General features: G+C 37.5%; 2 protein-coding genes across 2 annotated transcripts in view; one reads left to right on the top strand and one right to left on the bottom strand.

The window, feature by feature from the left end:
• FBXL13 (F-box and leucine rich repeat protein 13) overlaps positions 1 to 25566 on the top strand; it is a 2081262-nt gene that overhangs the window by 1047518 nt on the left and 1008178 nt on the right. The window lies entirely within an intron of this gene.
• LRRC17 (leucine rich repeat containing 17) overlaps positions 1 to 25566 on the bottom strand; it is a 514106-nt gene that overhangs the window by 113587 nt on the left and 374953 nt on the right. Inside the window, exons 4-5 of the mRNA XM_044088511.1 lie at positions 20771 to 20873; positions 9122 to 10014 (exon numbers count right to left, since the gene is read on the bottom strand). Of these exons, the coding sequence (XP_043944446.1) occupies positions 9122 to 9887 (766 nt within the window). The 5' untranslated portion in view covers positions 9888 to 10014; positions 20771 to 20873. The remainder of the gene's footprint in view (positions 1 to 9121; positions 10015 to 20770; positions 20874 to 25566) is intronic.

The following is a 25566-nucleotide window of genomic DNA, read 5'->3' as shown; positions in this document are numbered from 1 at the left end:
GTAGCTGCTAGCAGCCTTGTTAGCTGTTGTCAGTGGCCCACTGTGAGTTCCTAGGTGTTAATTACTTGTCTATACTTGAATTACCATGATGCAGCATTTCCTTATTGTCTTCCCATATCCTTCCTGTTTCAGCTGTGGTGTGTGCCGCGCACAGCCATTTATTGGGTTTCGACCATGTTTTCATCCACGTTCACATGCACTTTTGGTTACCTTGTGTGCTCTCAGCTAAGCAAAGCGATGGCTACTTCCACACCCCTATCCTATGCTTAGCAACAGCCAACCCAGATTAGCAATGATCTGATGTGCTTACAGCTATGGTGGCGCACCCCTCTCTTGATGTCATGTTTACCTCCAGGCCACTCCTCGGTGTTGTACCGCTATGCCGTGTGGTACATCCTTATGCCGGCGGGGTGTTTGCGATTCAGTATTACTTGACTTATTTGCATGACATTGACTACTAATTCCTAGTTACCGCACAGACCCTTAGTAACCCTTGCGCCATGGTTGTGGTGTAGCATGTGTGCCATTGACTATTATGGGAAATTCATGAATTGTGTTACATTGCAGTTTTATGACATCTAAATATATTTTCCTTGTGATCCCGTTTGCGCACAGATGCACTGCAGTTTTACTTTGCGTTAGTGTGGCCATGACATTAAATGTTATTTCTTATGTGTTGTGCATGTTTTTTATGCCATTGGCTATATATTTAGCCACTGGCATATATTAACATTATAATACGTAAGTTTGGTCCACTTTCATGGCTCTGATTTTATGTTTGACAAAATGTAAACTGTTTTTTTTTTGGTTTACATTTCTTCATGCTTACGCTATGCCTGCACCACTTCATGAATCACTATATACCTTCATTTGCATGCTACATTGCTGCGCATGGGGTAATTAGCCCAATGTTGGCCAGTATACCAAAGCCTAGTCTTGCTTTAAGGCACACTGAACATCACATGTATGCTCCTCTCGTAGAATAGGGCATAAAGGTAACATCTGGACGTACCATCCTCAGAACTGATTGCCCCAGTAGGAACACCAGTCTAATGAAACTCAGGAGGTAACCGGTGTATCCAGAAAGAAAAAGGACTAGGGGGAAGGAGGGAGGGAGCGAATAGTGCAGCAGTGAATGTAAAGACATCTACTGTTAAAGTAAGATTTTACACAACTGTATTATATCCTTACATCCACTGCTGCAGTATTCTTTACAGTTGGGAGTGTGAATTGGGAGAGTGCCAAAGCACAGGAAGAAACTTGGAAGGAGGAGGGTGCAGTAGAGCCCTCTACGAAGCCATGAAGAATGGGCCTAACAAAATCACCTCTAGCACTGGAGATATCATTCAACTTATAGTGCTTAATAAAAGTATGCACATAAGTCTAGTTAGCTGCTTCAAGAATAGAATTTGTATCTAAGCCTTTGAAAAAAGCACTAGAAGAAGCCACGGCTCTAGTAGAATGAGCCTTTAGTGAAGAAGGAAGCCTCTTACCATGAAAAATATAACAAAAATATATAGCCTTTGAAATCCAAGAAGAAATATTTTGCTTGGATGCAATTAATCCTAAGGACCTAGGATGAAAAGAAATAAACAACTGATCAGATTTTTTAATAGCCTAATAGAGTTGTCTATGCATGTCCAAAGTATGCAACACCCTCTCACTGTCAGATTGTAGAGAGGGGGAAAAAGTAGACAAATGAATATACTGATTAAGTGGCAACTCATTAACCACCTTGGGCATAAAAGATTAGTAAGCAAGGACATCCTGTCCTTATGAAATATCAATAAAGGAGGAGAAGCCATAAGGGTTTGAAGCTCAGACACCTGTCTGGCAGAAGTAAGAGTCAACAAAAGAAGAGTCTTCCAAGAACAATATTAGAAAGAAGCTGACGTAGCAGGCTCAACAGGAGCCTGAGTCAACTTCTCCAAAACAAAATTAAGATCTCAGGAAGGAGAAACAGGCTTCATATGAAGGATGTCTTTAAGAAACTGTTTATCCTCAAATCTAGAAGCCAAAGTAGCAGGAGGAGGAGATAAAGGCAGACCAGCAGAGAGAGCTGATAAATGGGCCTTAATAGAAGAATAGGCTCAACCAGCACTTAACGACTCACACAAATAAAAGAGAACCAAAGGAACATCCACAAGAAGCAGGTCCAGGTTACAAGAAAGACACCAGATAGAAAACGTCTTCTGTTTGGATAAGTAGGATTTCTAGTAGTAGGTTTCCTGGAGTCCTGCAGGACCTTCAACATGTCCTCAGAAAAAAAGATGTCTGTGTGAAATCAAAATCCTATCACCCACAGTGTCAGTTGAAGAGTGGACAGGTGGGGATGGATGAAAGATCACTTGTCTTGTGTGAGTAGATCCATTCTGTGAGGTAACTTGTGATAATTGCCCTTGGCTAAATGCAGAAGTAGAGGGAACCAAAGCTGTGACAGTCAAAATGGACACTTCAATAAGATTTTGGGAGCATCCTGTCGAATTCTGAACAGCACTTTTGGAATGGGAGGAAGGGGAGAGAATACATAAAGAAACATCCCTTCCAAGGAAAGGATAAGGCATCCACCTTCCACTCCAGAGGACCTGGGATTCTGGGACAAAATAGAGGAAATTGTCTGTTCAGAGAGGAGACAAATAGATCTAGTGAGGAGTATCTCACTGGTGGACAATGGCCAGAAACCCATCCCTGTGAAGCATCCATTCATGGGATTGAGTTAAGGACCTGCTCAGAGAGTCTGCCACAATGTTTTGACCTGAAGGGATGTAAACTGCCTGAAGAATCACTTGATACTTGACAGCAAGATCCCAAACCAGGAGTGCCATCCAGCAAAGAAGGTAAGAGCTTGTTCCTCCCTGTTGTTTATATACCACATCACTATAGTATTGTCTGTGAATACCTTGAGAGGACCTGGAGAGAAAAGAGGATGAAAACCCTGAAGAGCCAGCATAAGAGCTCTCATCTCTTTGACATTGATGTGCTTCTTCCGCTGAAAAGTGACCACATCCGCTGTGTCATTAGGGAGCCAAATGCTGCTCCCCATCCCACATCTGAAGCATTTGTGAACAATTCATGAATGGGAAAAGGGGATGAAAAGGGAGCCCTGGATTTAGAGACAACTGCTGGATCCACCACTGAAGTTCCTTCTTGAAACAAGGAAGAAGAGAACTACAAAGTCTAAGGGATGTGCATGTTGAAACCAAACTGACCTCAGAAATCATTGAAACTTTCTCTTATGGAGTTTGGCCAGAGGGAGCATAGGAATGGTGGATGCCATGAAACCCAGAGCTCAAAGAAACTCCCTGACTTTAATGGAGTCCAGAGGAAGAAGAGTTTGAAAAAAGAGATGAGAGCTAAGGCCTTTGTGGAGGTAGAGATGTCAGCATAGGCACTGTCAGACTTCTGTAACCCAGAAAGACATGCTCCTGAGAAAGAGTCAGTAAAGACTTTTTGAAAATTATTGTAAACCCTCTGAAGAAGGGATTTGGCAAAATGAAGATTTTGCAAAAGAATCTCTGGAGAAGGTGCCTGAATCAACAGGTCATCCAAGCAAGGAAATAATTGACTCCCTTGAAGCCTGCGAAAAGAAATCACAGGAATGAGGCATTTGGTGAATACCCTTGGGGCAGTAGAAAGGCCAAAGGGCAAAGCAGAGAACTGAAAATGCCAGGTAGCAACAGAGAAATGCCAAAACATCCTGAAAAGAGGATGGATCGGAATATGCAGATAAACCTCCTTGAGATCCAGAGATACCATATAGGCTTGAGGGAGTAAGAGGAAATGGAGTCTGAAGAGACAACATCCAAAAGGTGGGCATCTTCAGAAAAGAGTTTAGAAGAGAGAGGTCTAGAATTGGTCTCCAAGTACCCTCTTTTCTGGGCACTAGAAACATTCCTGAGTAAAACCCCTTCCCCCTTTGGGACACAGGCACCTCTTGAATAGTACCCTGAGACTAAAGATCTCAAAGAACCTCTGGGAAAAAAGGAAGTTGTTCTTGAGGATGCTGAGGAATACCCATAAAAGGAGGATGGGATTTCTATACCATGAAGTACCCTGGCGAATAATGGACAGAACCCAAGAATCCTGAGTAATCTGAAGCCAAACAGAAAGAGCAAGAGAAAGGCGAAGAGAAAGAGGAATGTGGCTGGGAAGAGATGGATAGTCATACAGAACCTGGTTTATCAGGAAAGGAAGGCTTCTGAGTCCCTGAAGTCTGAGTGATCTTAGCAGGAGGAGCTCTCTTGCTACTCTCTACCCTTAGTAGGAGGGTGAGATTGTCTACAACCAAAGGCTGGCTTATTTGGGTAATTCCGATGTAATTTAGGCACAGGAGAAAGAAACACATGTTTAAGCTCCTGTAAGGCCTTCGTCTTATCCTGAAGGGACTTAAACAAACCAGCATTTGCTTCCCCCAGCAAAAGTTTATTATCAAGAGGAGCATCCATCAACTTGGATTTAATATCATCAGGTAAAAGTTGAAGCCTAAGCCAAGAATACCTCCTCATCACTGAACCAAAAGCAGCAGCCCTAGAGGAGGCATCTGCTGCATCATAACTACTCTTGATAGGGACTTCCTCTCAAGTGGTTTGTCATTCTAACAAAGAAAGAGAAGAAATTTTACCCTTAGAGTCAGAGAGATCAGAAATAAGCTGACATGCCTGAGAAAGGAGTGCCAACACATACCTGGACATATGGGTGTGATAATTAATAGCCCTAAAGGCCAGAGTAGCTGAGATATAAATGTTCTTACCTAGCCTTTTCTTGGTTCTGCTGTCTTTATCAGAGGGCAGTAACTTGGATTAATAAAGCAATTTTGAAGGCTTGTCAGACGCTACAGACACCACTGAGGGGTCAGCAGCAGGACAATTGTACAAAATGTTACAATCCTCAGGCACCCTATGAAATCTATCAGGTTTCTTGGGAGTAGGAGGCAGAGAATCAGGAACTTTAGAGGCATTAGAAAAAGGATCCAACAAAGCAGTCAAAACAGGAAGAATAGCAGAAGGTTTCGGAGCTTCCAACTGTAGCAACTCATAGTACCTCTTATGGATGTCAGAGACCTGAGCACAATCCCATTTAAAAAAATCCATCATCCTAGAAATTGTATCTCCAAAGGACATTTCTTCAAAAGAAGTATCCGGACTATTAGATTCCTTCTCTTCTGACCCATGGTCCAAAGGAGAAGGAATTTGGGTAGAGTAAGCCATGGATTCCTCATCAGAGTCCGACTCCTCAGAAGAATCCTGTTCATTGGGCCTTTTAAGAGGAGTAGAGGACCAAGGGAGAGCTGGAACAGAAACCCCCTGAGAAAGTTGTAATACTATTAAACTTTAAACAAACAAACCCTGAGTAAAGGCCTGTCACTCACTGTGTGGATCCCTAGGAATTGGAGAAGCATGTTTAATTTTTTGTTTCTTCTTTAAAGGAATGTCCGACCTATAACATTTAGAAAACTCATACGCAGGACAGCATTCAGTAACCGTAGTAGGAACTTCTTCCCCAACTAGAATCTGTGGAACACCCTAAGCCCCTCAGAAATAATCAGCAGTGGTTCCTCCTGAATGTCCAAAACAGATGCCTGCAAAGCCTCATCAAATGTGCTGCAAGCTGGATCTTTGCTGGCATCTAACCCGGTCATGGCAGAAAAATCCAACAGCAAAGCCAGGTAAGCCTCCAGATTCTCACCGACCTTGGGAGAAACACCCAGCAGAGGCTTGGCAGTGGAAGATTCTGGTCTCAGTTTTTTCTCCTTCTTCTTCCCTAATGGCTGACCCTTGGAGCAGGAAATACCTTCCATTGTTTCTTTAGCAAAAAGCTTAAGGCTCTGGTTCTCAAGGTAGAAGGCAAGGGAAGAAAGCCTACTACATAGAGTTTTCAGTACGAAAGCCTGACGAATAGAACAGATTGTATGGTCGTGAGAAGCTCCTAAGCAAAAAAGACACTTAGTGTGGCAATCTTTATGGGGAATCTGTCTCTTGCACTGGCATTTACCCTTTCTGGATGCCATTAAATCTCTGAGCAACAAAAAAGCTAAGAAAAAACAAAAGCCCAATCAGGAACATATCTGCAACAGGTTGGAATCAGCAAGAAGACTTAGGAGTTGAAACTGTTGAATCAAAACTGCGTTTAAACTGACAGAAACAATGTAGGCATTTAGACTGATGATCTGGAGATGCTTCTGAACTGGTGGCAAAGAAGTTCTAAGGATAGTACATCTGAATATCACCTTTATGCCCTACTCTATGTGAGAAGCATACGTGTAACCTTCGTTACCTTAAGGCAACAGTAGGCTTTGGTATACTGTCAGACATTGGGCTACCCACTGCAGGGAATCCCAAATGTAAATAATATTTCAGCAGTGAATGTAAGGGCATCTTGTAGTGAATAGAGTATAGAAATCTATCTTGCATTTTGTGACCCCATGTGATATTTTTTATATTGGTAAAACTGAAAGTTATTTAAAGAAAATAATTCAAGACATTATTATGATATCAAAGGAAGAAATAATCAAACACATTATATTGACAGAAATTAGAGTGTAGCATTAATAAGAGATTTTGTTTTTTAGTGCTTGAATAGTTAGTAAAGAATCCCAGCAGATGTCCCTGGGAATATACATTAGAATATCATAAATTGCTTTGACAGGTGAGATTAAATGCAAGTGAACCATCAGGTTTAAATAAGGCTGTTTCTTTAAATGGTACTTTGAAACTGCATGCAGCTAACAAAGTTTTTTGTATGTTATTATATATAACATATTTTTTTTTAACAATGTGAAGCATTAAATATTTTTTGTATTTGTTTTATGAAACATTAAGTTTTTGGTACAATTTTTCATATTATTTGTTATTTAAATGTTATAATGAATAAGTACCCCAGTTCTGATGAAGTCCTATATTGCTGGAAGAAAGTGCTTAACCGGGATAATAACTTAGTGCTGTATCTCTTTCTGCCTGTGTGGCTTTTGGTTTGCTGGTCTGATTTTAGTTGTTCCGTTATAACCTCTTTGATAAGCAGGAGTGACCTCTTTTTTCTTCCCTCACTCCTCTTCCTTATATATATTACTTCACTTCTTTCTTTTTCTTCCCATTTAACTTTGCCCCCCAGCCTTCCCTTTTGGCATTATTTAGTTACTTGTATTGTATCAGAGTCCTTCCTCAAAGTAATTCCATATTGCCATTATCAACCTAGTTGTGAAAACCATTATTACTTTGTTGATGAGACAATAGAATAGTTTTTGTTACCTTTAAAATTCTTTATTCCTTATTTCAACTACTTGCTCTACACTGGTCAGCATCAGATCCAGGATATTACTCTGTCTAATTTATACCTTTTTCATAGGTTCATAGGTTGGTATGAGGCTATTGGCTTGAAGGCCTATACAAGCCTAGCCATAACAATTCCCTGGCTATTTCTTCCCACAGTATTTACGTCCCTGGACCCGTGTCTAGCAGGGCAACTGATGTGATCCCCGGGGTGAATTTCCTATATCCCATCCAATCATCAAGGTTCCATTTGAAGAAGGCCAAAGAGGCGCTCTGCTTGCCATGTATGGGCAGTCTCTTCCAGAGTCTCGGGAGTCTCTGGGTCAGGAACCTATCCCTCCAGCATGTTTTGTTCATTGTGATGACAAGGTTTATATCCCATGGAGCGTGTGTCTCTGAGGGACTGGGATTTCTTTAAGTGGAGCATGTCCAACAGCTCTGAGTTTGACATGGGCCTTGTATGTTAAGCAGAAATCGCCTCTGAGTAGATGATATGTGACAAAGTATAGGTGGAGTTTTTTTAGATAGTCAGCATAGGGCATCTGCTTTAGGCTGTGATTTTTTTAGTGAGGTATTTCTGCAGCCTTTCCAGTTGTGCAGATGTCTTGAGAGGTACATACCAAACGGGGCATTGTATTCTATAATGGGTTTAATGAGGGATGAGTACAATGGGACAATGATCTCCTTTTTTTTCTGGATGAAAAGCCCTTAGTGATGAGGTGTGCCACATAATAGGATTTCCTGACTGTTGTGGTGATGTGGTTATTGAAGGTGAAGCCACTGTCCACATGTGTCCCTAAGTCTCTTATCACACTTTCAGTGTTTAGTGTACTGCCACCTATGTGGTAATTCACAGGTACTTGTTTTTCCCAAAGGGGATAACTATACATTTCTTGGCATTGAGCTTGAGCCCATGGCTCTGGCACCAAACATAAGTTTCTGTAAGGCCCTTTTGAAGAATATCCACATCATTTGGGGGTACAATAATGGCTCCCGGTTTGCAGTCATCTGCAAACTTTGTTAGCCAGAGTCCCTTAGTGTTGGCCCATACTTCAGAGAAGTAGATGCTAAACAAGAACGGTCCCAGGACTGAACCCTGAGGTACTGTACTTGTCACTTGTCTGGAGCTGGATTTGGAGTAGGCTACTTTTAAAGTGTGGGATCTGTCAGTAAGCCAGTTGGCAACCCATTGAGTGATATAGGGAGTAATGCCAAGCTTAGTAAGTTTATCTATGATTCCAGAGTGGGGGTGGTGTTGAAGGCCTTGGCGAGGTCCAGATAGGCTGTGTGGACCACCTTACCCTTGTCCACAGCTCTGGAGACTGCGACTGATTCGAAGAAGTCAGTCAGGTTCAGGAGACAAGATTGGCCCTTCACAAACTTCACAAACAAATTTTTCTAATCTACTCCTACTCCACTGGCACCACTGATATATTCAATCAGCTGAGAGTTTGTTGAAGTCATTTACAACTAGTACTGCATTCTGTCAACCCTCACCACTTCTAATAGTCAGACAGTAGAAGGATACAGTTATTCTCATAATGAAAAATACTGGGTGTGAGATTTCTTCTCCTATGTCTTCGGGACATATCTTTGGACTAAAATGAGCAATACCTTCAGCTTTCTACTGGCATATTTCAGTTGTAATCAGAATGCGAATTAATAATCCTTGCAATACCGGTACTTGTGCAGGAAAGCTTAAACTAATCTTTCGCATCATCTTTCCTGTAGTCATTTACATTATGCTGGCTATTAAAAATTAGGTTATCACTGTGAAATTTTAACACATCTTCCTTACCCTAACATATATCTGCTAGTGAAAAAAAAAATCAAATAATGAAATAATCTATACTAACCTTTATAACGACAGTCAATTTCAGGTCTTGGATACATATAAATTTTACATAGACTGGCATCGACCTCCTTTACAATTGGACGTGGACCTTCTAAAGGACTCCTAGAAGGATGCATTGTATCATAATCTGGGCAGAGACCATCTGTATTTACTTGCTTTAGCTTTTGACCGCTTAGATGACCTGGATGTTCACATTTAGCATAATTTCCTAAATTTCTGTTCCAAGGAAGCTGTAGTTTCTTTATGAGACCTTCTAACTCACAGGTACAGTTCCAAGGATTTTCATACAGCCTTAAGTAGTTTAGCCGAGGTAGAGGGATAAAAACTTCTTCAGATAACACCTTTATTTGGTTATATTGGAGCAGAAGCACAGTGAGTTTAAATAAGCCATCAAATGCCTGCTCCTCAATTTTGTTTATCAGATTTTGTTGCAAATCGAGACTTTTCAGGTTTCTGTATCGGGAAAACATATCGTTGTACAGTCTTTGTATGTTGTTTCTTACTAAAAGCATGTGAATTACATCTTCAGGCCAGTACTGGGAAATATCAAGTAACTGTTTATCATCACAGTCTATATATTTCTCTTCTCTATATGTGTATTCGTCACATACTATGGTAGGCAGAGAACGTTTGACGTGGACTGCAACCCTTGTGGAAGCATTTGAATCTCTGCTAGTTACTTTGTTTTTTAGGTGACCATTCTTTACCTTCCAGGGATCTACTGCTGTGCAGAGAAGTAACAATAAACTGGTAGCTGCCAGCATCATTGCATCCAGCTAATCTAATTTAGTTTGTCAGTAGGAAGGAAGATAAATTATTCTTCTAAAATCCAGATACTGAATTCCTGCAAGTCATTTCTCTCGAGAATAACTTATTGTTGAGAATCTGTAGCACCTGGAAATAAAGAAAATCTTTTTTAAAAACCTATCTTTTTTATTAAACAAGAAACAACTTTATTCAGTTATCACTTATGGCATAGGCAATCATACATTTATATAAATGAAAACAAACCATATTGATGTAATTTTAGTTGCAAACAATTTGTACATCACTTATAATCTAGTCAGTCACTGTCAGTCAGACATTATATAGTTCATTCAAATCCAACCTTCTTTTAAACCTCATTCCTCATCTGCATGTATTGTTCCCACAATTTTCATTTTTCTATGCAATTTACTTCTACTCTTTTTTAAAGATCCCATTTCTGGTTGTTTTATCTCTGTTACTACTAGTTCATCTGTGGTGGTGGTGCTGCGGTAGCATTGTCGCCTCACAGTAAGATGCTGTCCGGTTTGATTCTCAGCTAGAGCGTCTTCTGCGTGGAGATATGCATGAATGGGCGCACCTTCATTGAAGGTTGTGCGTCAGGGCTGGCAACTCGGCACATAAAAATCAACTGCCAATCATTAGTGGACGGGAGTTCCGCTGTGGCGACCCCTAACCGGGAAAAGCCGAAAGACACATTTTACTATATTCACTAGTTGTAGTACAATTGGTTTAGAGTTTGATTTCTATTTCCTAGTAATTGTTTTTTGGCAGCCACCATAATTAGACTCAGCAAGGCCTTACTATGCCTAGGCAATTCCGATTCTGTATCATATCTCAAAAAATCATTTCCTTAGCCATACCAATTTGCTCACTCAGTATTTCTGATAGAGTAGTCTGCAGGGATTTTTTAAAGTCTGCCAACTCATTACACTCCCAGAAAATATGTTCCCAGTTATCTATTTCTTCCCCATCATGCCCCCATCATTTGCTGTCTACCTGAGGAAAAATTATTTCAACTCTATTTGGGGAATAAAAATACCTGTGTAAATACTTCCAAGCAAAGATCTTAAATCTTCTAGACTTTGTTTGCATCTTTGGGAGACAGATTGATTCTTATAGTTATCATGCAATATTTTATATGCTCTTCTAATTATTCCTTTTTTTAACAACAGCTTCTGTTCTAGATTTTATTTTATTTATTTTATATTTGTTGACCAGAATAGTCCAACTGGATGCCTGTCCATTTTCAGAGGAGGCCCGGGGAGAAAAGCTCCATACATACATACAGAAAAACTGTTATATTAAACAAGTTAAAGCACTGTTACAAATACAATACATTGGATAAAAGTTATTCATTCTGTCATATATAAATCTGATTTGTTATAGAGTAACAATTAGGAAACAATGTAGGGGTGGCCAAAAGACCTCTTTAGCACATGTTTATATGGCTAGAGTTAGTCAGGATTAGAGCAAGAACCCAGCCATTACCTTTTAAAGTACTGTTTTAGATTTTTTTGAATTGGGTTAGAACGAGTTCTGAAGTAAGCTCAGCAGGAAGTGAGTTCCATATTTTGCCAACAGAGTGATTTTACTAAAACCTCTACCAGTGCTAGTTTTTTGCTTAGGTTCCCCGTATTTCCTTTTCTTTGCCTGTAATCTGATATCAGTCTTTGATAGGGAAGCAATCTCTAGCCTGCAGGCCAACTAAATTCTTGGCCTCTTCCCATTCTGTTTCTTTTCCATCTCTAATGATTTGCTGATCCGTTCGATTCTCAGAGAAAGCATCTTCTGTCTGGAGACATGGGTGAATGGGTGTACCTTCGTTGAAGGTTGTGCGTCAGGCTGGCAACTTGGCACATAAAAATCTACTGCCAGTCATTAGCGGACCAGAGTTCCGCTGTGGCGACCCCTAACCGGGAAAAGCCGAAAGACACAAAAACCTTGGTTCTTTTTGCCAGTTTTCAACAATAAATGCCAGCCCCTTCTTGCCTATTGTCTGTATTCCTAATTGCAGTCATCCCTATTGACAGAATCTCCTTTCTCCATTGTTGTGTTGGCTTAGTTCTTAGAATACTTTCTGCTGCTTAATGAATATAATGTTATGTATAATTATTGTTATTTTCCTTAAGGATCTGCATCCAAAATCCCAGTCTGTCCTTGTTTCTTGAGTTTCCCCCCATTTCATCATCATCCTTTTCCACTTTGAATTATAGGTTTCTGCTTGTTTAATGTTTAGGAGCCTTAAATGTGTAGCTGTGAAGTACTCCTTCAAATTGGGTAATCCCTGACCGTCTTTTTCTGTTGAAAAAATCAGGTTATCCCATTTGACTTTTGGCATCTTCCCCTCCCAGATAAAATCCTTCAGCTCTTTATTAATTGTTATCCACAACTTCTCCTCTGGTTGATAAAAATATACCTGACCGTTGTATAAAATTAAAGATACTAAAAACATTTTAACTGCTTGTATTTTGCTATCTGTATCCATTAAACAGAGCTTCCAATTTCTCAGTTTTTGTATTATCTTTTGTTTAGTCTCTTCCCATATATCCTTACCTGCCACACCAGAGTCCTTTTTAATGCATACTCCTAAGTACCTCAGTTTATATTGTCTCCATATATATGGATATTGCTGAAACAATTTGTGTGTGGGCACCTAATTTACAACTATTGCCTTTGTTTTAGCTTCATTAATTTTACATAGTAAAAACATTTGATGCTGTCTCAAAATACTCTACAGCACTGAAATGTTTTTTTCCTGTTTTTATCAGGTATAAGATAATATCTGCAAACAGAGCCAACTTGACTACCATACCAATTATATTCTTGAATTTCTGAGCCCCTTATTTTCTTTATCAATTGTTCTAAATATAACGCAAATAAAAAAAGAGGAAAGAGGACACCACTTCCTGGTTCCTCTGCTCAAACCGAAATTATCAGAGAGGAACCCACCCACTTTAATTTTCACCTCTGATCTCTCATATTTCCTCCTAATCAACCTTATAATTTTATCAAGGAATGCAAATGCTTCCATTGCTCTGCTCAGAAACTCCCAGCTTACTCTGTCAATTGCTTTCACTACATCTAGACATACCAGCAACAGTGATATTTTCTTACATTATGCTTCCCTCTGGATCATCAAGGTTCTGTTAATGCTGTCAAATGTCTGCCTCCACTCCACAAAACCACATTGATCCATGCATAAAATATAAATGCTGTAGTCAGTCTCCTGACTCCTTCCTCCAAAAAGAGTCTATTATTTGATTGTAACAGTTTCTAAATCAGTTACACTATTTTAAAGAACACCAAGACATTTTAGATATAGCTGGAAATAAAAATGTATATTACATTAAACTTACAAAGACAGAGAAATACAATGAAGTAAATGCACAACTTAGTTTTTTCTAGCTTGACGGTTACTACAACATAGTCATCATGTTGGCTTTATTTCCTTTCTTTAGAGCTTATGTTAGAGTGTCTGAATGAACAAGTGTAACATTTCTGACATGACAGTGACTATGGTAGTCCTCTTGTTTACATTCATTTGCATTTCCTAATAAAGTCTGTTAATGCCTGTACATTCTTTAGAGAAACAAATCATCAAACCAAAGAGCAAGCTGCTAAATGTACCCAGGAAAGACCCAGCTTTTGAAGTCACGTTATATTTTTGTCTCTGTGATCCTTTGTTATCAAAAGTTATTCACTTTACCTCAGGACTTTATTTGTACTTTTAATTTGTTAAACTTTCATGCCTCAATAATTGTACTTTCTTTGAACTGTGAATTAAAAATTCATATTATTTGACTGAATGTGGCTAAGTAGTCAATATATTTTTTACAACTTTATTAAACATGACATTTTTAAAACGGGATATAGGTGCAAATACAGTAATGGAAAAGAAAACAAACCATAATAACATTCCCATTGTTATTTTTATCTAGTATTTATGTTTTCTTTTTAACACTCTTATTTACTCCACCATTACATATCTTGCTCAGTTTCTGCCCTCCCTTAAATTTCACTCATCTCTTGAGCATTATTCAGTATGTATTATTTCTACAAATTCCATTTATTTATATGCAATTTGCTCCCTCCCTTTTCTGAAGAGACAATTTCCACTTACTTTATCTACTTTACTATATTCAGTACTTCATTTATTGTTGGTTTAGACCATGATTTCCATTATCTAGTCATTTTTAGCAGCCAGTAGAATTAAACTTAGAAAGGTGTTATTATGTCTTGGCAATTTGTATCTTATATTCCAGTTCAGAAGAATCATTTTCATAGTTGCAACCATTTGCTTCCCCTACATTTTTGACAAAGTAGTCTGTATGGAATTTTTAAAATAAGCTAACTAAATGCATGTCAGAAGAAAAATTCAGACGAGTCACATCTGCCTCAGGTGATGAAAAACTTCTTTATTAGCAGCTAACCAGATTACACATCATGTTGGCCAAGATGATCTCCTCCTCTGGTCAACTTGTTTACTGACATCAACTTTTATACTGCAAGCAAAACAACTTTTTGTTACATTTCTGACCGTTGACAGTTGGCTATGGAAAAACACCTGTGGTAAACATGTTTATCAAAATTACCTCAAACCAACAGTTAGTGCAGAATGTTCAAGAAGCACAGAATGTTCAGTTCAACAATGGTCGCTCAAATTTTCCAGGACACACAGCCTGCTTCAGTAAATTAACTCTTACTCAGCCGTGCGTCCTTATCCCAGGCTTCACTAAGCTATAACCAAGTCTCTTTATTCTGAAAAGCAGAAAACAGTTATTATTCAGGTTTATAAGCAATGCTGCATTTTGTTCACAGATGAGGCCCATCTTTGATAGGCATATCCCAACAAATAACATGTTCACTTTGAAAGAAGAGGAAAAAGACAAATAACAGTATGTTTTTAAAACTTTTCTCTTAACAATACATTACCAAGAAATATGTTTCCAACTACCCCTCTCTTTCCTATAAGACCTTCATTAATTGCTATCTTCTTGAGGAAAAATTCTCTGATGTCTGATTGGAGTATAAAAATACATGTGCATTCAAAAATTCTAAACCTAATAGACTTTGTTTTATACTTGGTAGCCATATAGATATCCTCCTAGTGTTCCTTTGTAAATTAGCTTAGTCGTCTCTCACTTCCTCATCTTTTCTATCTTCTTCTGATTGAATCTTAAAGTTTTTGAGAAACTGAAGGTCAGTGGTTTGCATTTTCATCTTTTTCTTCGATATGATTGCCAAAGATATCTTAGAATTATTATTTTCCATTAGTATGTAGTGTATTTACAGACTGAAGTCATCACTAGTAAGGATGTAGCTTTTTGACATTATTTTTCAACTAGTCAAATATCCAGAGTCTACGGATTTATATGTATAATATATTTACAAGTTTAACTATATGAACATAATTAGCTTTAATGAGTTTTAATGAGTTATTTTGATGTATGCCTCATAGATTATTAGGAACAATATAAATCAATTGTTAGAGTTACCACTGATAAACATAAAAGTAAATACTGGAATGAATTTCTAGATGCTTATATTAGACTAGTAAATATCAAAGGGTGATGGCATATTTGCTTGACATTAAATACTGAGTAGAGATATATGTCTCATTTTCAGAATTTTGTGTGCAGGAGAAGCAACTGAACTTCAAGCTAGCTTGGTTGTTTATTTTACAAAGGAACAAATTTCAGACTACTATTTGAGGAACTTCTTATGTTCGCTATCCTACTGTCTGTGTAGCAGGAATATATATATATATAAGATATATATATATATATATATATATATATATATATATATATATATATATATATATTTATATATATATATGTGTGTGTATATATATTAGAAATGACTGTAGATAAGTATTATAATATAGTTGCTGTGGCATTATGACTTTGACTAATGAAAGGTCATAAATGTTAATTCTAGGTAACTGAAAACAGACTGGTGTGCCTTTGTGGCACTTCCTTTTGAGACACATATGGTTATTAACAGCTGTGCATTATATTTTGTTTTTCTTTAATGAACATGACTAATTTGCAAAAGAGTAACATGAAGATGATACCCTATACTTTTTCAAACACCACTGATGAGAGATGTTTATTTTCAAATTGAATTCACTCTGTTGGTGCGTATGTGTTACATCATTCTCTTATATTATTAGTTTATGTATTAAATATGTTTGTTTTAAATTGAACTAAACATTTCAGGTTTTAACTGTATGCTTATCTTGCAGTCATTTGTTTTGTATGATCTGAAATAATATTGACCTCATTGCCTAAGAAAACTGTAACAATAAGTCTTCAAATGAACTATTTTTAGGATCTGGGTTTAATTTCTCCAAATATTTTGGGTTTCTAATACCATGACAGGAATGGACCCCATTCTTAAGTCAGGGTATGATTAAAGTTCATGAAATTAGTATTGCTTCAGTCATTGATGTTATCCAAAAGTGCTCCTCACAGCACCCACAATGTGCCCTGAACTGACTTTTTCTGCAATTCCTACAGAACTACATGTATTGGTAGCATATCTAAAAATGGCTTTTAATTATTTTCTTATTAGACCTGTTTCTCTTGCTAGTATTGGAACTATGTATCTTTCTTCCACATTGCTCTTTTGTCTTTTTTTTCCTGGACTACTATATCTGGTTTTCTCGCATTTATTGTTTGAACTGTTGTTAATGAGTGATCCCTTGAGATACAAACTTCATCATTCTCTACAATGCTTGTGGTTCATGTTTCCATTGCATCTCAAGTACTTCAGTACTGTAATGTTTGTACAACCTGCAGTGTATCACTCTTGCAACATTATTGTGCCTTTCAGTATATAGGCCCTCTGCCATGAGTATATAACACTGTTTCTCCCACATGCTCAATGGACTTTGTAAACTAGCATGTGCATAATCCACTATCCTGGGCCACCATTATTAACCGTTCATCATTTTGGTTTCAGTTCACCTCTCCTTAACTATTCCTGTGTCATATCCTTATTGACATGAGGTGTTGTTCCTGGATATCTCTGTACTTGCCACAATAGTTATACCTTTTCCACATTTCTTTCCTTTTCATCTGATCCTTTTCCTTATATTCTTTCTTTTGTTTTTTGGGATCCTTCTCCTTATATTCTTTCTATAAGGATATTTTGGCACATTTAGTTGCCATCTTATTTTTGTCTGCATCTGGTTTGAATTCCATTCTCACTTCCTACCGATATGTTTCTGCAAGTCATCTTAGACTTCTTCTCCTCATGTTTTAAAACTTTCACTATGTTTGGATCTGGTGAAGTAAATGGCTATGTATGCAGTCCTATGACTAAAGATCTATACATGTAATCAGTTTCAGTGAGACCCAATTCCACCTTCAGAATGAGGAATATATAATATTGTATTATGCTGATTTTTATATATTATTTGACAAGCATGTAGCATTTTTCTTGTCTTCCTGTCTAACTGATCTAATACTTATTTGGGTCAGTCAGTCACCACAGAACTGCAAGTTAAAACATGAAGAACAAATTGGTTTATAGCTTAAACTTTATTGCTAGATGTCAAGGCAGTTTTCAGTATTAGTTTTAGTAATCTTTTTTCATATTTTATTGCCAATCCTTCATCAGTTCCCATATATTTATACACTGCCTCCTGCTCAAGTTCCTTTATGTGACATTCCTGTCCTAGAGTATTATTTTCTTGGTGCTGCATCTTTCTTGCTTTAAGCATTGCTTTTGTACATTTATTGAGACCAGATTATGTTTTTATATTATCCGAGAAGGTTTTAACCACTTGCAGTTGTGCTTTCAAGTCCTCATCTGATGAACTGTACAGTTTCATGTCGTCCCCAAAAAAGTAGATGAGAAGTCCTTAAACAGTTGTTTTCTGGGAGTCAGAATGTAACCATGGCCTAATATGTTAAGTAATTCTGGGAGCTAAATAGTAAACATGGCCTAATATGTTAAGTAAACAGCATAATGGGTTAAGAGCAAGACAAAATAGCAGTGGTGACAAAGAATCACCCTAGAATATCCCCATTAGAATTTCCATCCCTGGAATAATAATTTGCCCTTTGTCATGGCTTAGCTGCAAAGTGATTTGCCACTATTTCATCTTTGCTGTAATGTAATTGATCAGTCTAGGTCTTATTGTGTACATCTGTAAGCATTTCTTTAGCTACCAATGTGGATTACTATCAAATGCTTTAAAGTAATCCATGAGTGCGATACTTAGATTGTTCCCCTTTTCACAACTTTCCATTATGGTTTTCTTTAGCAACACATTTTCCTTTGTTCCATGTAACTTTCTTTTGTTACCCTTTTGCTCCATTGCAATAATTCATTTTTTTTCTAAATGATTGTAAACTTTGCCAGCATCAATTCTAGTATATAGTTTGTAAATCGCTGGAAGGCAAGTTACTGATTTATATATTTTTTAGATGGCATATAGGTTCACTCTTAAGGAGGAGTATCGTTTTTGTCTGTTGCTGACCAGGTTGGTGTTCATTATATAGTTTGTAAATCGCTAGAAGGCAAGTTACTGATTTATATATTTTTTAGATGGCATATAGGTTCACTCTTAAGGAGGAGTATTGTTTTTGTCTGTTGCTGTCCAGGTTGGTGTTCATTCATGATGCACATATAATTCTTACTCAGGCTAAATATTTGTGCAAGAATGTTAATACTTTTAGCAAAAAGTAAGGTATTGCATCTGGGCCTGGCGTTTTCCATTTAGAAGCTTTTCTTAACTTTATTTCAGTTTCTCAGCCCGTTAACTTCATCCCATCTCATATCCTCTACATTAGAACTTATTACTCTTATTTTAAATTTTCTATCCATTAAGCATCTTAATTATGTTCCACAGGGTCTTCATAAATATTTCCCCCAGATATGTCTATTTTTCTTTTTATAGTGTTTATATTCCTTCTGCATTGTTTCCAAGGTCTCTATAAAACTTTTTTGGGTCATCAATGAATTACTTATTTTGTACTTTTCCTTTATATTTATCTGTATATCTTCCAAGTTTTTCTGCCAGTGGAGATATTTTTAGTTTATTATTTGCAATAGTGTATGATAGATCCTGGTCTGTTTTGATACTGTGGGTTGCTTTCTGTTCCCTCTTCTACATTCTTCTACTAGTGATACTTATCTTAATTGCTTTACAGTTTACTCTGTTCAATGCTTCTTCCATGGTGGCATTTTGTTTCTTCCCTTCCTTTCCCTTCTTGCTCTATGTTTTGTGGTAAGACTTTATCTATAATTAATTTAACTGCATAATAATATATTCTATTTATTTCTGTTATAGCACAATAAGTTTCTCTTAATAAGCCTAATTACTGTTTTCATTTGTTTTACCAAACTTCTAACATTTTGGGTCTTATTTAATTTCTATAATCTGTTTCTTTCATCTGTCTTAATATGTCTTTCCATCTGTATTAAATCAAACAGGTCTTCCCTTAGATCACTTTCTTCTAGAGTGACAGAACCTTCTTTGATCTTCATTTCCTGCAAATATTCCACAGAAAGTTCCAAAATATCTTTCGGTGGCATATTCAGATGCACCTTGCTTTATCTGCTGCTCCTTCATATGGTAACTCATTGTTCCATCACTTTGTAGCATTGCCTGTGTCCCAGTTGCCACTGTTTCCTGATCCTTCCCTTGCTGTGCAACTTCACCTGAACTTTTGTACAGTCTCCTACAGAAGGCTCCAAAGCATCACCATATGACATTTCCTCAAATGCATCCTGCCCAACCTGTTACTCCTTAATCTGGGGACTCAGTGTTCCATCATACTGTGGCATGAAACTGTGTTGGAGTTTTTACACTAAATCCTTTACTTCATAAATAATCCACAATTTCAGTGTCTATTTGTTCAACGTCTTCCTTACTAAATCTCTTTTCTGCTTTTCCCCCTTTGTTTTCTGATTTCTTGTGCTATGAAATTTTCCATGTCTGGGTGCTTTTGTCTGTATTTCTCTTTAAATGTAATTGGTGCTGCTTTTTATATTGATTAGTCTTGCTTTCTCTTTTGCATAAATATTGTGCTGTGTCAGATCTCTTTTTGTTTCCCATGCTCATACTTCTTCAGATCCCTCCCACTCCATTTTCTGCTCAGTAATCTGGGAGCTCATTGTTCCATCATGCCGCCACATTACCTGTAATGGATTTACTACATTAATCCTTCACTTCATAGGTAATCCATGACTTCAGTTTCTGTTTATTTAACTTCTACCGTACAAATCCTCTGTTTTATATTTCCTCTTTACTTTATTATTTTTTATATTGTGAAATTCTAAATGTGGATGCCTTTGACTATATTTCTCTTCAGATATCTTTGGAGTTTTTTTGTATTGATTAGTTTGGCTTTCTCTTTTGCATAAATATTGCACCATATCAGATCTCCTTTTCCTTTTCTTTCCCATTTCCATGTTTCTTTTTCATACCTTTTAAACATCTTTGGGTTTTGTTATTTATATTTTTGCATTTCCTCATTCAGTAATAGTAACAATATATAATTTCTTTCTTATTCGCAGTACTCCACTCTGCCACCTTTATGTCTCTTTTTTGCCCTGTCAGTTTTTCTGATTTTTATGGACTACTACTTTTTCCTTCGACAACAAGGGGGCTATCCTCCCCCTGAGCCTGGCCTGACCCCATTTTAGAAATATTCCATGTCTTTAGGATTCTACACTGCCATTTTTTCCATTCCTGACACCAGTGCATATGCCAGGATTAGGTACTTTTTTAACCTGGTTCCTGTGCATCCATCTATCTTTTTTACTTTCTAACCTACCACTTTTCATGATATATATTATATAAAAATACAATCTATATATCATTATTGTCTTGAGATTTTTGTGAAAACATGGTGAAGATACTCACCAAGACTTGAGAACGAATTTAGTTCCAGTAATACTACTCTCCTTTTCACCATCTCTCCATTCAGACGCCCTTCAATTCCAGAAAATCTACTCTCCTTTTCTTGCTGTAGGGATTGAAAAAATATTTATCTTATTGCCTTAGAAAGACTGTAACAATTAGTCTTGAAATAAAGCATTTCTATGCTTTAGCATTATGGGAAAAGGGATGATACATGATTTTCTGTATTGTGCCTTATGTCCATAAAGATTAGGGGTTTGTGCCTGGCCTCCTATGCATGACTTATTCCACAGACTCAAAATTAACATCAGTGTGTATGTATATATAGTCAAAGTGGATATCTTGTCTGTGCACTGTTAGCAGATAATTATCAGAAAGATGGCAGTGACCTGTGAAAGAGATGATGACAACCTGACTGGCTGTGAAGAGCTTTTTTAAATATATCAGGTCTGTGAGACAGTGGCTGGGTTTTAAGAGATCACTGTGATAGCAGTAAAGGGAAAACTGAGGGAAAATAGCAATAGGTTCCCCTGCCAGAAATTAGTTGTGAGCTTTGATGTTTTTCCCTTCTAAAAATGTGGTTTATAGTCACTCACTGGATACATACTAGAAAGTGTTGAGAATATAAAGCAATAATAACCCAGGACACGTCGTTCTTTGATTTTTCAAGTTGCACACATGTAGGACAGTGATTAAAAAATAATGAGACCACATTCTTGACCATCTAATGGTTGCTTCAGTAATCTAGCAAAGGTGAAGATGGTAGAGTGTTCATCTGAGTGATTCATATTTCTGCAAATCCTGTTTTAGTGTGATCAGTGGTAAAGTGTTTTGTTTTAGTCTCATATTCCTAAGTACAATATGACATTTTCTTTAAATCTTGCCCTTTGATTACTTTTGGGTAAAATGAAATGAAAAAGTGTGAACTGGCCATGCTACAGAAATTGCAGTAACTCCAGCTCCATAACTTTTACCAAGTATTGTAAGAGATGAAGGTTGTATGACCCTATCTATTTTAAAGACTTTTTTTGTAACTGCTTTAAATAAGCTTCTGGCATATTATCTGACTAATTCATCCCTTTCACAGAACAAGAAAAAGAGTTTCATTAAAGATTCTTTTTGGTTTCAAAAATGATGGCAAGAGGAGATGCAGATTACATATCAAAAATCTGACCAAGTGTATAATAAAAAGGTTGAAGATAGTAAATATCAAATCATTTTTCTTTTCTGATGCAGCATGCATTTTTAGATAGTAAGATCTCTACCTTTATATTTGCATTTCAGCAGACTGTTACTGAGATTTTCTGCAAGGTAATTCCATGTTCAGTTCCTTTCTTGCTATTTGGCCTTTCTTATGCTCTTAGAGTGTTCATGAAATGTTTGGCTTCAGTGTTTGCTCATCTCAACTTGTCAGTGATTCATATGTTCCTGTATTTGTGCAATTGCCTCATACAAGTAGATTGTCTTCAGAATTTAATCTTCTGTGCTCTGCAGACACTTGACTGATTGCAGGGTTTGAGCATCATACTGAACAAAAAGTGAGATTTTTACCCTCTCAAACCAAGAGATTTTTAGGTGTGACTTCCTGGACATAACATAACATAGCATGACCGATCTCCTTCAGGGTATTCTTTCTCCATTTAACAAGTAAATTTTTCTTACTGTGGAGTTCTAGATGCACTAGGTTACATAGGTCTGCAGGTAATTACTAAGCTAGCTGCCCTTGCAAGCCATTTTAAGCCAAAACAGTTTCCCTTTTTTGTGCTCAAAATAATCTATCTCGTTTGGATATAGACTGACCTTACCCATCCAATGGTCAATAATTATATATTACCCATAATGAGAATAACTGGGATCATACCATAGATAATTTGAGGGGACAAATGCAAGGGATAAAGCACTTAGGAGCTGCCACTTTCCATTAGTAGTACAGGGCCCGTCTTGGGGTAAATCTTCTGTTTCCCAGCCATAGATCTAAGTTGCCCTTGAATATGGACAGGGATGAATTTTGTTTTATATGGATGGGGAGCATGTTCCACAGCAGTGGTATCCTTTTTGAGGTATACCTGTCCTTCTAAGCCATTCTGTTGATTTTGCAAAAGAGGTTTAGGGTCCTGGACTGAGTATTTCTGATGTTATTTGACTTGCTGATTTGCAGTAAGTCCATTAATAATGGGTCAGAGGATGCCTTGTATGCCAGACACAGTTTTAGTAGTCTGTAGATTACAGAGTATATGACAGACCTCTGAGTTGGTCGATGTAGGACATGTTGTTTAGGCCTTGTTATCCTTTTACTATGGTATCTCTGTGAGCATTCCAGTTGCATGTGTCTGGACAGATATATGACAAAGGGGGCATTATATTCAATGACTGGCCTAATGAGGGTGGAGTGAAGGGAGACAATGACATCCCTAGATCTAAACACAATCCCTTTATTTATATGCTGTGCAAAATAGAAAGACTTTCTTACAACAATAGATACTAATTCAAAAATTGGGGCATTTGGGAGCATTGACCCTTCTCTTAGATATAGCAGTCTCTGAGTTAGTATAGGTAAATAGAGGGGATACGGGGCCCACATATCAGAGAATGTAGGGGGTTTGCATCCCTGCAAAAGAAGTTAAAAGATTATGACAGGGTACAGGGACTGCTAAATAACAGAAAGTGTATAGATTCTAAGCTGTTATGGTACCTCTATCCTGTCTTGGCTTTGTTGGTGCTAGCGCTCATTAAGCAGCACTACAGAGATGTTTACAGGTTCCTAAGCTCATACTAAACTTATGACTGGAAGGCAGTTACAAGAAGCTTAGTGACAGCACCCCTCAGTAGTGGAGGTATGTAAGTTACCCCAGGTAAGAAGATTATTATCACATGCCCCAGGCATGAATATGCAGTCTGCTTTCCAATTGTCAAGTCTAGTTTTGAAAGCAGATAGAGTGTTGCTTTGTTTGATGTGAACAGGTGGTTTATCCAAAGGAAGAGAATGCATAGGGTTAGGTCAGACTTCTTGGATTTTGTTTGGGCAGCCCAGTACTAAGAACGCAGTGTTCAGCGCCTATGATCACTGCCCCACAAGTACAAACATATCAACTACTAAATAGTTATGGCGATTCATCTGGGTATGTCATCTTTCAAAACAATGCGGAAACTGAGAGTCCCTAAGATAGTGACAGATACCATTATAGGGGAGTGATGCACCAATAAATAGGGAGGCAACCCTCTTTGCTGTCTCTGCAGATTAGACATATTAATTTGGGAACAAGAATTTCACATAAACATGGCTCTTTAGGCCATTTATATTACAATTCACAAAACACTTTGGTAGATATTTGAAAGCAATCATAATCACTGTTGCACATGAATGGAAATTAGCTAAGCAGACATTTGATGTGATGACAGTAATTGGGATTCTTACAAGTTAGATCTATTTGCCTGTCATTTGAACAATCAACTTTTGATGTTTTGCTAGCATCCCTTTTTATAGTCCAAGTAGGGTTAGTGAGACCATCTGAAATGTGAAAATGTAACTGTGATTTGGGAGAATGTACACTAACTCATAAATTGTGGCATTTGGGAGTATTACCCTTTTTCTGAGGTATAACAGTCTCTGAGTTAGTGTAGGTAAATAGTGGGGAGATGGGGCCCCCATATCAGGGAATGCAAGGGGTTTGCCTCCCGACAAAAGAAGTTATAAGATTATGACATGGTACAAGGACTGCTTAATAATAGAAGAGCTGTCATTTCTAAGCTGTTACAGTACCTGTATCCTGTCTTGACTTTGTTGGTGCAAGCTCTCTTTAAGCAGCACTGCAAAGTTTATAGGTTTCTAAGCTCATACTAAACTTATGGCTGGAAGGTGGCTATAAGAAGCTTAGTGACAACACCCCATAGTAGTGGGAGAATGTATGTTACCCCTGGTAAGATTATTTTCACATGCCCCAGGCATGAATGTGCAGTCTGCTTTCCAATTGTCGAGTCTAGTTTTGAAAGCAGATAGTGTTGATACTTTTGATGTGAACAGGTGATTTATTCCAAAGGAAGAAACTGTATAGAGTTAAGAGTTTGTCACACCAGCAGGTGTTATTGATTTTGCAGTGGAGGTAGAGATCTGTGACATGAGTGCTACACAGATTGTTGGTTTTGTTAAGGTGGAAGTGCTCAAAAAGGATAGGGACATTCATTGCTTAAAAGGCTAAGCAGAGATCACTCCCCTGGAGTCAGCATGAAAAAAGTAGATAAATAGGGCCTTTATTCTTTTGAGGCAGCTTAGATTGTGTAGTCCAATAATCTTCTTGGTCAGAAAGAAACCCTTAGGATCTTTCAGTCTAGTCAAATTGTATTGTGAGCTACATTCAAGAAGTGGAACTGTATTCAAGGATAGGTTTTAACAATGGAAAATATAGAAAGAACAATGTTAAATGCGTCTTAGAGGAGATGCCCCTTATAGATCAGCTGAGCAAGGTAGAAAGACTTTCTAATCAGAACTACAATATGGTGTGCAAAGGAAAGATTATTTTCAATATAGTCACCCATGTCTTGGATAATTGTATCTGATTTGAGAAGGATGCTAGCAATATGGTAAAACAAGGAGGGTGATGTTTTTCTCAGTGGCAGTTATACTGCATTTTTTGTCATTTGGGTAAAGAAAATATTTGTGTTCTAGAAACAAAGATATATTACTTAAACAAAGATATGTTACTTATGCTGGAACATTTTGTGTTTTGGACATCTTAAAAGGACTGTGAGTACATCAGGTGGAATGTCTCTACCTAAACAGGTCCTGAGGGAAAACATGAAAG

This window comes from Protopterus annectens, chromosome 11.part0 (genome assembly GCF_019279795.1).
Source record: "Protopterus annectens isolate FY-2018-M chromosome 11.part0, PAN1.0, whole genome shotgun sequence".
NCBI lineage: Eukaryota > Metazoa > Chordata > Ceratodontiformes > Protopteridae > Protopterus > Protopterus annectens.
This window is presented reverse-complemented; position numbering and strand designations above follow the sequence as displayed.